Source organism: Siphateles boraxobius, unplaced genomic scaffold (genome assembly GCF_051911475.1).
Source record: "Siphateles boraxobius isolate OS27281-9 unplaced genomic scaffold, OSU_SipBor_1 164, whole genome shotgun sequence".
Lineage (NCBI taxonomy): Eukaryota > Metazoa > Chordata > Actinopteri > Cypriniformes > Leuciscidae > Siphateles > Siphateles boraxobius.
This window is the reverse complement of record NW_027508771.1, coordinates 93,770-105,936: the sequence shown is the minus strand read 5'-3', so window position 1 is coordinate 105,936 and position 12,167 is coordinate 93,770. Positions and strand designations below refer to the sequence as shown.

The following is a 12,167-nucleotide window of genomic DNA, read 5'->3' as shown; positions in this document are numbered from 1 at the left end:
TGTGAAGGGCATCATTTGGCACCCCAGGGCGGATCTGAGGAATCTAAATGTCTGCCAGATCAGCGGGGCCCGGGGATGACAGATGTGTCGCAAAGGGTGATGAATAATACAGCAGAGGCTGGGACTCCCTTCTACTAGGCACCTGCATGCTCATAAATGGAAGGTGTTTGTGGATGGTGCGAGACGTATAATGAGGATCCAGGGACATGTCCTGTGTCAGTTATTTTATCATTTCTGCTGGGCCACTTGGACAGCAGGCCCTCGCCTTCTACAATTAAGGTGTATGTTGCTGCTACCACATCATTTAATGCTCACATGGAACAAAGCTTGGTCGGGAGTCATAATTTAGCATGGCTTTTTGATGGGAAGGGAAACGGTTTAATTCCCCCTTGTCTTTCTATGATGCATATTTGGGACTTTGCATTAGTTCTGAGGGCACTTTCCCAGCAGCGAGTTCTCTCGTTGAAGACGGCGCTCTGGCTTGCTTTAGCATATTTAGCATGTGGGAGACCTGCAAATCCTGTTCATTAACCCCACTTGTCTGGAGTATAGACAGAATGACTGTGTAGTCAGGCTGAAGCCGAGGCGTGGCTATGTCCTTAAGGTGCTTACAACACCTTTCAAAGTCCAAGATATAATACTGGAAGAATTTGCCCTGGAGGGGTTGCGATGGAGGCCACGACTGCTCCACTGCTGTATCCTGCACACACATTGTGCATTTATATTGAGCACTCAAGCCATTTTTTTAATTTTTTTTTTATTAACTTTTATTGAGAAAGCACGTTGAATTTTGCAATTGTTTGACATATGAAGTACATTACATTGCTTTACCATTTTCAACTTTCTATTACAGGAACGTCAGAACTCGGGTGAGGGTGGCGGAGTAACCAAATTACTTCCATATTATTTATGTTATTCATTTACACTTTTACATCTGTGCACAATTAGTAAGAAGCAGCAGCGTTTACAAAAAATCGGATCTAACCTGCTTAACATATTCCGTCCACTTGGACCAAATCCTATAGAAAGTTCCCTTTGCACTTTGAGTGAAAAGGACAGTTTTTACATTTTGTAGATCTCTTGCACAATGTTTATCCAGTCCTCAGTTGTTGGTGGTTCTGGTTTGAGCCATCTCCTCGTTAGAGCCTTTTTACTTGCTGCCAATAAGATGTACGTATAGAAGTATCTTGTCCTTCGAGTCCAGTTTATCCGTTGATATATTACTTAGATATAGGTAAATGGAAAAACAAATGCAAAAACATTCTGTAGATGCTCATGGATTCTAGACCAATACTGAGAAATAACTTGACAGTCCCAAAAAATGTGGAAATGGTTGGCACCCTCCGCCCCCTCCCTCCCTAATCACTGCCTTAAGTGCATCCCATATTATTCCTGGTGACACCTCATCCTTATCATTATATTCTAAGTACTCCTCTATTTCTTTCTTCAAACTCTCTTTAATCTCTGAGTAATTAAGAATGTTTGTATTCAACCTCCATAAGATGGAGATCTTTGAAGTGTGGTCTTCTTCAAAGATCTATTCTTCCTGTTCAGGCAGATATTACCGTAACCCGGGTTATGGTCTGATATAGTACAGGGACCTATTTCACACTTTTTTTAACCTAAAGAGATCATTTCTAAACATGAAGATATAGTCTAACCTTGAGTAGACATTGTGTGCACATGAGTAGTGGGTATATTCCCTATCCGTTGAATGGCAATCTCTCCACACATCAACTAATCCTAAATTCGTCCATAAGGTGTACCATTCTTTTCCCAATATTTCTTGCATCACCTTTCCCATTCGAAGAATCAAATTTAGCATTTAACGTAAGGTTAAGATCACCACCACATAATAAAATTCCCTGACTCCTTGTTGTTGTTAATTCTAGGATCTGTTTATATAAGGACCAAATGCTTCCTGGGGGAATATACACGTTTAAGAGACTAAGAGTAATACCATCAATCTTACCAGTTACCATTATATATCTACCCTCCTTATCTTTATATTCTTATATATATTCATAGTTTAAAGCGCCATTCACCAAGATCGCCACACCTCTTCGCCTCCCCGAACTGTGAGAAGAATAAAAGACATGTTTAAAACCAAGCTTGTTAAATTTTTCATGTTCGCTATCCAACAGATGTGTATCCTGCATAAAGACAAACTGAGCTTTATCTCTTTTAAATTTAGATAGGGCTTTCCACCTTTTTACTGGATTAATTACGCCATTAATATTAATTGATACCATTTTCACTGATCTGCTACTCATCTAAATTATAGAACAACTACACACATTGTAATAGGCTGCCCGCACACCCTAGTAAACAATGAACATGGAACACGTGAACAAATAACATCAGAATAAAAACAAAAATCAAACTGAGGTAGTTCTAACTTCCAAGGTAGGAGTCCCTGGTGTGGACCCTGCTTCGCCTTTAAAGGCAACTTCTTCATCCGTCGGTGGAGGAGTCCCTTAATGGCTAAGGCCTCACTGAGAAGAACACCCTCCAAAAACCTTACTTACCCACTTATTGCACACCCTTAAACTGAGTAACGTTTTTTTTTTTTAAACAACAGAGTGGGTAAACCTCAATTTCCCGGAGGCGTAGGTGAGGTCCTCTTGAAGGCTCTGAGTTTTTCTTTGTAACCGGGGTCCCGTCTCTTGTTCGCTGCATCGCTCCCCGCTCCTCTGCCAACTCTGCTCCAAGTCAGCTGCTTCAGTTGCTCCAACGCTGTTTCCGGTGATCTGATGACCTTCACCGCATAGCCTTTTCTGGACATATCTGCCGTAGCTTCCACAACTGTGTTGTAAATTTTAGTTTCTTCAGAGTATTTCACCTTCAGCCTAGCAGGAAAGAGAGTCTGAAAGGGGATCTGCTGCTCCTTCAGAATCTTGCGGACCTCTGCGTATTCTCTTCGTTTCTTTAGGATGAGAGGAGGATAATCATGGTCTAAACTTACTTGTTTGCCATTCCAGGTAAAACCTTTTTTCTGCCATGCCTTACGGAGCAAAAGTTATTTGGTCTTAAAGCTGAGGAATGTCACAATAATAGAGCGTGGGGGTGCTTCGTCTGGCGGTGGAGGGCCTAAAGAGGGATGCGCCCGTTCGATGCCTATGTCAAGCTCATCTTGGGACAGCTCCAAACCGTCACGCAGCAGCTTCTCCACAAAATCACTCATTGTTGGAGAGTCCCTCTCTGCTGTCTCGGGTACACCGTAGATGCAAACGTTTTCTCTTCTCGTACGGCCCTCCAAGTCCATTAATTCATCCTCCAACCTTATTTGTAACTTTATTACTTCAGTCATGGCGTCCTCTGTGTTCTGAATCCTCTCCTCCACCTTCTCAATCTGTCCTTCAGCCTCGTCCATTCTCGGGGTCATCTTGGACTTTTCTTCCTTAATTTCCCCCAAACTCACATTGTTTACTTGGCGAAAGTCCCTCAATTCCTGAAGTACCACGTCTATATTGGCCATATCGTTTCACCGTGCGATAGCAGCTCACCCGTATGCAGCCTTGTGTCAAGCAGTATCTCACGTTAGAGTTAGCAGGGAAGCTAGCACTATTTTCCCAGGTTTAAGCACCCACTCTGTTGCTCCGTCCAAGCGTTAGTTTTGGTGTATTTCGCTTACCCCCTCACTTAATTACATCTAAGCACAAATTTGCGTTGTCTTAACAGGGTAAAGTTTTAAATTTCATAGGTTTCCTTGGGAGTCCGTTCACTATGCTGCCATCACGGTAACTTTCAAACCGGAAGTCTACTCCAGCCAGTTTCATCTGTCGTAGCAGCTCTTTGTTTGTTTTGGAGGCAGTACCAAGGGTATGCCAGTTTTGAAACAGAGATTATCTCACTGTATTTAGGAGGCGATTACTTGTAGCTTACGGTTTGCAAGGTGAAACTTTCCAAAATAGAGTTCGGCCCCACTCCACCAGTGGAATGCCGTCCTTGTGGGCTTGGACAAGAGGTATGTCTATTCAGGATATTTGCCTTGCCACAGGTTTGTCTTCTCAGAATACCTTTGCTAGGTTTTACGATCAAGAAATCCCAATCAAGATCTTAGTTCAAGGAACTCCTTTTGGAGAAACTAATTTAGCTAATACCTTTTCATTACTGTCTACTTTCTATGTATAACAGTTCTATCTAATAACGTGTTAGACAGATCGTAAACTAATGAACATGGAGAATGCAAGCTCAAAATAAAGGTCCATCGCCCCGTCAAAATAAGTCACAACAACAAGCGTGGCTTACGTCACTTCAGAGTTCCTACTGGCGGTGCAAATGAAAACATTCCAAAGGGAACCATTAGTTCTCGGGGAACCACCCTGGTGGCTAGTTCTTAGAACTAGGTTCCTAGAACTCTCCGGTGCGAAAGCCCCTTATGCTACGCCCCGTTCTTGGTGAGGGGTGGTTTTGACTAGATTGTATAGCTGATAAACGACATTCATATGCATTGTAGTGCTGTGTATGCAAATGCGATATGTTGAATATTGATGTCATCATGTTAATCCCAGCGAGGCTGTCATCAGTTCTTTATTCACTTACTGAGTACTGTTGTGCCCCAACATTTAATGCCGCTCCGATTTTGTATGCCTGTTCAGAGCAATGCTTGGCTTGCAAGAGTTTACAGTTGGCTAATGCTAAGGGCATCGCACCGCCCCAGTAGACTTGCAAGTTGCATGGCTTCCACTAGGTTCACTGGCTAGCATGTGACATATTGCTCTTGGGCTTAATGTAAGTATTGGGATTATAACCTGTCTTTGACATGTGGCTGTTCTGGCTTTTATTGTGTCTCTTTCCCCGCTTTGTCGCCTGGTAGTAGGGATGAGTCACGATTTTAGAATATTTGATTAGTTGATTTTATTATAGAATAACGAATAGGTTGTGCGATTATTGTCTTTAAAAAAATCCCCATGTTTTCGGTTCTGATGTGGTGGTGACACATTCATGTAACCAGACGGTGGCGCTGCCAATAACGCATCTAAAAGCTGTCAATCAACTTTCAGACAACAGAAGAAGATACACATTGTCTCACACCAGGGCATATGAGCGGAGTGGTAATATTTCCTCCAGAGCGGAGAGCGCCTTTCTGAAGATTATCCTCCGCTCGCTCATTCTGCTCAGCCGCTCACTCAACCCATAATGCCCTCTGTGAAAAGCTGGTTCGAAAATATGTAAAAATAAGTAGGCTAAGGCAACCCGTGCACGACTTAAGTTTTTTTCTAGTCGACTAGTAGTAGTTCCTTTAAGCCATTAGTCTAACCGCATATTTATATTAATTGAATTACTTAAATAGGCCTATGGGAGAGAATACTAAACCATAATGAGCGTTTTCGTAATATATTGCCTATTCCAAATCTCAGGCGCACGCATAAAGCTTGCCACATAGAACCGGCAAAAATAATGATCATGCATGAGACATTTTAATTGTTTATTAATACACTAGTGTTCTCTCTGTCAGTGTCGGCTGCAAAGATAAAGTTGACGATGCTAACTCGACATCTTTGCATTGAACGCGCCTATAGAGAGAAATGCACACTTCATCCGAATTAGCCTACATAAGCAGAGAGTAGCCCCTTTCTTTTCCTTTAAAAGTAGACATTTCAAGCTTTCTATAGATATATTTTTCAGGTCTGTGAGGCCCATAGCCTATTTGTTTTGGTTCATTTATGAGACGAGCTCCAGTTCCTCCAGTTCACGCGCAATGCAATTCCACCGGCGCCTCCTGATTATATTGTCTGCTATATTTGCTTCATATTTAATAAATCCAGGAAATTGGTTGATGAAACATTGATTCAAATAAAGATTTATACAAAATGAAATTCACTTTAAAGAAAGGCTTCCTACAAAACAAAACTTAATTAAGTGGTCAAAATCATGTCTGACCCACTCCAAATGTCTCCTGATATATTGGGTATCTTACTCATCTCATGCGGTTCCCTTTTCATATAATCAACAAAATAAAATGATATTATTTAAACATAAATATGAAACTTATGTTTAAGCTTAAGTTATATTTAAGCGTCACACCACTCCGCTTCTCTCACATGCTCTGGATGTGTGCGTGCATTTGGGGGAGGGGTGCGATTTTCGAATAATAATCGAAAAATACCCAGCGATCTTCTAATATTATTTGCTTGAAATGCCCATCCCTACCGTGTAGTCACTGTAACATGCGGGATGTTATACGATCCCAACAGTGTCAGCTACTGACAAAAACGAAATTCGTTTTTGTCAACTTCGATTATTATTCGTTCCCTCGACACAATGTCGAGTGAACCCATCTAGAAAGGGAACGTGTCTGGTTACCTAACGTAACAATAGTCCCTGAGAGGAGGGAACAAGACATTGCGTAAGTTGCCGTGTTACAGTCTCCAGAGTCTTATAGAAGCAGCTGCTTTTTCAGTTGAAAGATTATGACAGTCACTGACACTGACACTGACAGTCCAGCGGCATGTTATATAGCGGATGGCTCCACACATCACACAAGCACTCAATCGTCATTGGCCATGGCCAGTAATTTTTACTGGTACAATGCAATAGGGCTTTCAGTATTCCAGGATAAAGAGGTTTCCCCCAAAGCGTCAGCTACTGACACAACGTCCCGTTCCCTCCTCTCAGGGAACCTTTGTTGCGTTAGGTAACAAGAGGCGTTTTCGTGATGTATTTATTGGAGACGTGCACGTTTATGCATATGTTAGCCAGCTAAGCTGCATATCTAAAGCTAGTGATGTAATGACGCCAATTATGTTCATGCAGCAGAGAAAAACGTATAAACAAATCAGGAACGCATCTGATTTCATTTTTTTTAACTCATTTAGGGCTGCAACAACGAATCGATTAAATCGATTAAAATCGATTATTAAAATAGTTGGCAACGAATTTCATTATCGATTCGTTGTGTCGCGCGACTATCAATAAGTCGCGGAGATGTTTGAGTATAAAAAAATGTGTTCAGCGCGGAGCAGAGCTATGAGGCGCCGGACTGGACGCTGCGCGCGAGAGAGACCGGGTGTGTCAGCGCGCGAGCAACAGTGTGCGAAAGATACCGAGTGTGTCTGCGCGCGAGAGATACCGAGTGTGTCAGCGCGCGAGCGACAGTGTGCAAAAGATACCGAGTGTGTTTGCGCGCGAGAGAGACCGAGTGTGTCAGCGCGCGAGCAACAGTGTGCAAAAGATACCGAGTGTGTTTGCGCGCGAGAGAGACCGAGTGTGTCAGCGCGCGAGCAACAGTGTGCAAAAGATACCAAGTGTGTTTGCGCGCGAGAGAGACCGAGTGTGTCAGCGCGCGAGCAACAGTGTGCAAAAGATACCGAGTGTGTTTGCGCGCGAGAGAGACCGAGTGTGTCAGCGCGCGAGCAACAGTGTGCAAAAGATACCGAGTGTGTCTGCGCGCGAGAGAGACCGAGTGTGTCCGAGCATTGGTAAATTGGTACATACATAGGAATGTAATTATTAAGAGGCATGGAAGTTCGATAAATGGACAACAATAAATAAAACCAATTAAATTTTTACCACTGAATTAGCAGACTGTGATTTCAATCAGATAGACAGAAGATGAAAACACTTTCTTGTCTGTCCCAAGTACCACTGCAAGAGGAATATTTTTTCCACAATTTGCAGCACTGAATTTTTCATTCTAAATGACTCCGAGAAACTTCACTATATGCTCCGAATGGATGAGCTGCAAAATAGGCCTTACACACCATATGAGGTAGTCACTCCATTGTATATATTTTATATACATTGTATTTATAATTAATATTAGGATAGACTAGAGATATTATCTTCTGTTGTAATTATTATTGTTGCTATTATTATTACCCATTATCCGACTGCACGAGACTTGTCTTTTGTGTGCATGTGCTTGTCAAATAATGTCAAACATTTTGTTAGATTACAACATATTTGACAAAAAACAAAACAACACACAAGTTTGTGAGTGTGTGCGTCTGTGAGTGTGAGTTTGTGAGTGTGTGCGTCTGTGAGTGTGAGAGTTTGTGAGTGTGTGCATCTGTGAGTGTGAGAGTTTGAGTGTGTGCGTCTGTGAGTGTGAGTTTGTGAGTGTGTGCGTCTGTGAGTGTTAAGAGTTTGTGAGTGTGTGTGTCTGTGAGTGTGAGAGTCTGTGAGTGTGTGCGTCTGTGAGTGTGAGAGTTTGTGAATGTGTGCGTCTGTGAGTGTGAGAGTTTGTTATTGTGTGCGTCTGTGAGTGTGAGACTTTGTGAGTGTGTGCGTCTGTGAGTGTAGTGTAGAGAGCAAGTTCTGACGTTCAAACAAATCATTTTAAAATCAAATTATTTATTGTTCTAACAGCTCAGGTCCCTTTTTACAAAAATATACATCTTTTTGTTCACGATTTTAAAAAAGCCTATATATTTGGCAGATGTAAAGCATACATGTGTATGTTTTTTGTGTTAGTCCATTTTTTATTATTATTATTACTTTAACAGCTCAGGGATGTTCAAGGAGTGACCTGTTTGTGCACTTTCGCACTGTGAATTTGCACTGTCAGTTCTGTTTTTGAATAAAGGGTTGGAAATTAATGCTTTTTTTCCTTCTGTTTTTTTAATCCGATTAATCGATTAATCGAAAAAATAATCGACAGATTAATCGATTATTAAAATAATCGTTAGTTGCAGCCCTAAACTCATTGTAAAAAGGAACAAAAATATGACCAAATAAATTTGACATGCATTAAGATTTGACTACATTAAGAAATGTAAATTGTAGCTTTAAAAGTAATGACTTGTAAATAATCTTGTAAATCTCTCACTGTACATTGCTATTTTGTTATTCTTGTAAAATGGTGCTTATTTTATATACTTTTTCCGGTTTTTTTGCATAACAGACGCCTGTTTCACACAAAATCAAATTTTGTGTTATTTCAAGTGTTTTTGATTAATTTTGGATGTATCTATTTTTATATTTTTAGGAGTGTTAATATATCTTTACATGGATATCTTTTATTTAATTTAATATTTATTAACGTAGTTCATAAAAGTAACAAGGGAATAAAAGACAAGGATCACGCCCCCTAAAGAAATATACTGCTCTCTCCATAAGTCTTACAGGATGTACAGTTTATGGCCATGACATGGTGCTGAAACAAATATGAGTGGGAGTGTTTGAAAGCAGGTACCAGATGGACCTGGTACCTTGTACTGGTACTGCAGAAAGACTGATTTCATTACATTTCAGCTGACACCTATCAACTTGGTACCAGAGTATCAGTACTACTTGACAACAATTAAAACTAAATAAAACAAGCTGTGTGATTGCTCCCTGCCTTACACCATATCAAAAAGTCAGTTAGCAAGTTACTGAATTAATGGCCCTGCCCAAATGGCACACTTCAAATGCACTTTCTGTCCTGTGGAATAACAATGACTGCCATGCGCACACGCATCCTTTAAGTCCAGTAGAGTGTCCCATTTTGTCATTATAGGGTGTTCGGGAGTGCCCCCTTTGCGGATGATATGCACCCTCAATGTCCACTTTTGCAGAGTCTGCACTGAAGTGAACTTCTCAGCAGACTTCTTCCCAAAAGTCAAAGTGGCGTTGCGTCACGAAAATACAGACCCAGAGGAAGGCCGCGAGTGTTTAGGGTGCCATTTGGGACAGGGCAAATGTTAACAAGGTTAGGTTTAGGTTAATCTAGAATTGTAATTTTTTATTTCTTTATTAAAGTATTTTTTTCTGAATTTTCACCTGCGACAACCGGATCATATGTTCAATATGTTGAATATATGTTCAATACATTAATAGTTTTTTTATCCCCTCTTGCTTAGAACAAATCCGACCAACTATTAAAGGGATATTTCATCCAAAAATGAAAATTAGCCCATGATTTTCTCACCCTCAAGTCATATGTTTCACCTGTAATGCTGCCTGAATCATAACCATACACTGTTCGTTTGTTGGCCAGAGGAGAACTGGCCCCCCGACTGAGTCTGGGTTCTCCCAAGGTTTTTTTCTCCATTCTATAACCTGATGATCTATCTCTTAATTGTAAAAAATAAATTAATAAAAAATCTCAGACGTGTGTTGTGCATGAGTCACTGAAATATGTGCTAGAAAACACTAAAAACATAATATGGCTAGATCTTAATCCAGAGGATCACTTATGTCATCGTTATACATCATCATCGACCAGTCCTAAAACATGCTATATGGTATAGCACTAAGGCATTATGGACATAACAATATGCATTTCAGTAAAGCTGCTTTGAAACCATGTGTATTGTGAATATTGAAATAAATTTGACTTACCTTACAATAATGACCAGGACATAATATATAATCGCCCACATGCTCTCAAGACCATAAAGTGTTTGTTTTTAAAGCGTTTAACTAACCTTTAAACAAATACTTGTATTCGGATAGGTTGTGTCCGTGGAGCCATTCTTCAATCTGACTTTCCTTGCCTTTCTTCCAGCGCACCTCCCAGAACAAAACCCACAAGACTGAACAGAAGAAGAAGGTCAGCAAAAAGAGGCGGTCCATCAGACCATGTTCAGCCTCCGCTCAGACCTCTGTGAGCTCAAAATCTCTCTCGACTTCTGCTGTCCTATCTGGTCCTAAGCACCTCTCCTATGTCTTCTTCTACTGGGAAAAAGGACAGGATAGATACAAGTCAGGCTTTGTAAATGATATTCGATTGAAATGAACAAACATGCGCAGAGCATTCAGAAAGTATTGGAACCATTTGTTTTTTTTCATATTTCATTATACTGCAAACTTCTGCTAAAATAATTTCAATATTTTTTATTCACATCAATGTATAGGCCTAATCCATATGTCAAGAAGACAAAGCAAAAAACTGATTTCTTATAACTTTGCAAATTTATAAAAAATAAATATAAAAACGAAATATTACAATAACACCTTTGGAAGAGATTAAAGCCTCAAGTATTTTTGGGTATGATGTGACAAGCTCTGCACGCCTGGATTTAGGGATTTTCTGTGGAACACAAAAAAGGATATTTTGAAGAACGTTGGGAAACAAACAACATTGGACTCCATTGTATGGACAAAAAAACCCCCAGACATTTCTCAAAACATCTTCTTACAGTTTTGGAATGACATGAGGGTGAGTAAATGATGACATTTTCATTTTTGGGTGAACTATCACTTTAAAGATAACTCTGTATTTTACTATGTTCTGTTTTTCTTCTACCTGTACCCAATTCTGCCATAAAACTCGAGTGGTGAAGTATTGCAGTGATGGTTGTCCTTCTGAAAGTTTCTCCCATCTCCACACATGACCAACTGGTTCATGTTCACCTATCTTCTTAAGGTTTGGCTGGGCAGCCAGCTCTAGGAAGAGTCCTGGTTGTTTCAAACTTATTTCATTTCAGAATTATGAAGGCCACTGTGCACTGGGAACCTTCATTGTGGTAAAAAAACAAACAATGTTTTGTATCCTTTTACAGATCTGTGCCTCAACACAATTCTGCCTGAGCTCTGTAGGCAGTTCAATTGACCTCATGGCATAGTTTTTCTCTGGTATGCCTTTTCAGTTTTGCTTTTTAATACATAAGCAAAGTTATCACATCACAGACTAAAGCAGAAAAATAAAGCAATTCAGCATAACATTGCAACATAACAAAATGTGCAGAAAAAAATGAAGAGGTCGATGGGGCTCATGCCCTTAAGGAGCGCCTGTCTTCATCTGGCAAGAAGGCAGATCTACACGTGCACTAGTTTCACCGATTGACAGGCTTCTGTTAAAAAAATGACTGTAGCTCCACCGTTAAGTCATTTTGGTCTTTAAACATGAAAATCCTGTTATCAGTACAGGCTTTAATATTATACAGTACTACATTGGTGCATACAAGTGAAGCAAAATACAGAGGAAAAACGTCCTTGAATTTTTTAGTGTGTGTTGCTGCCTAATGAAATAACAATCCAACCATGCATATCTTAAACTTTCACTCAGAGTGGCATAAATAGAAAATATGCGACGCAAAATAATAATCAAACATTCATAGCGCCAACTCTCAGTACTGACATACAAAGTAAACAACAAATCCAGACGCACTGTATGATATCATATAGCAATTCAGATTTAGCGAACAGCTGCTGTATTGTCTTCTAGATATTTACCTTGATGGATGTAACTGAGAACCGGAAACACCGCAGTATCTAGCGCAAGAAATGACGTTGGA

General features: G+C 40.3%; 1 protein-coding gene across 8 annotated transcripts in view; it reads right to left on the bottom strand.

The window, feature by feature from the left end:
• Positions 1-12,166, bottom strand: part of LOC143740058 (apoptosis-resistant E3 ubiquitin protein ligase 1-like) — a 206,834-nt gene extending 194,668 nt beyond the window's left edge. For 2 of the 8 annotated variants that reach the window (XM_077232130.1, XM_077232138.1), the window contains exons 1-3: positions 12,106-12,166; positions 10,885-10,960; positions 10,356-10,602 (exon numbers count right to left, since the gene is read on the bottom strand). In XM_077232130.1, coding sequence (XP_077088245.1) covers positions 10,356-10,503 — 148 coding nt within the window. In that variant the 5' untranslated portion in view covers positions 10,504-10,602; positions 10,885-10,960; positions 12,106-12,166. Of the gene's footprint in view, positions 1-10,355; positions 10,606-10,884; positions 10,961-12,040 lie in introns of all 8 variants that reach the window. The other 6 variants (XM_077232132.1, XM_077232131.1, XM_077232133.1 and 3 more) reach the window with 6 other exon arrangements.
• Between the last annotated feature and the right edge of the window lies 1 nt (position 12,167).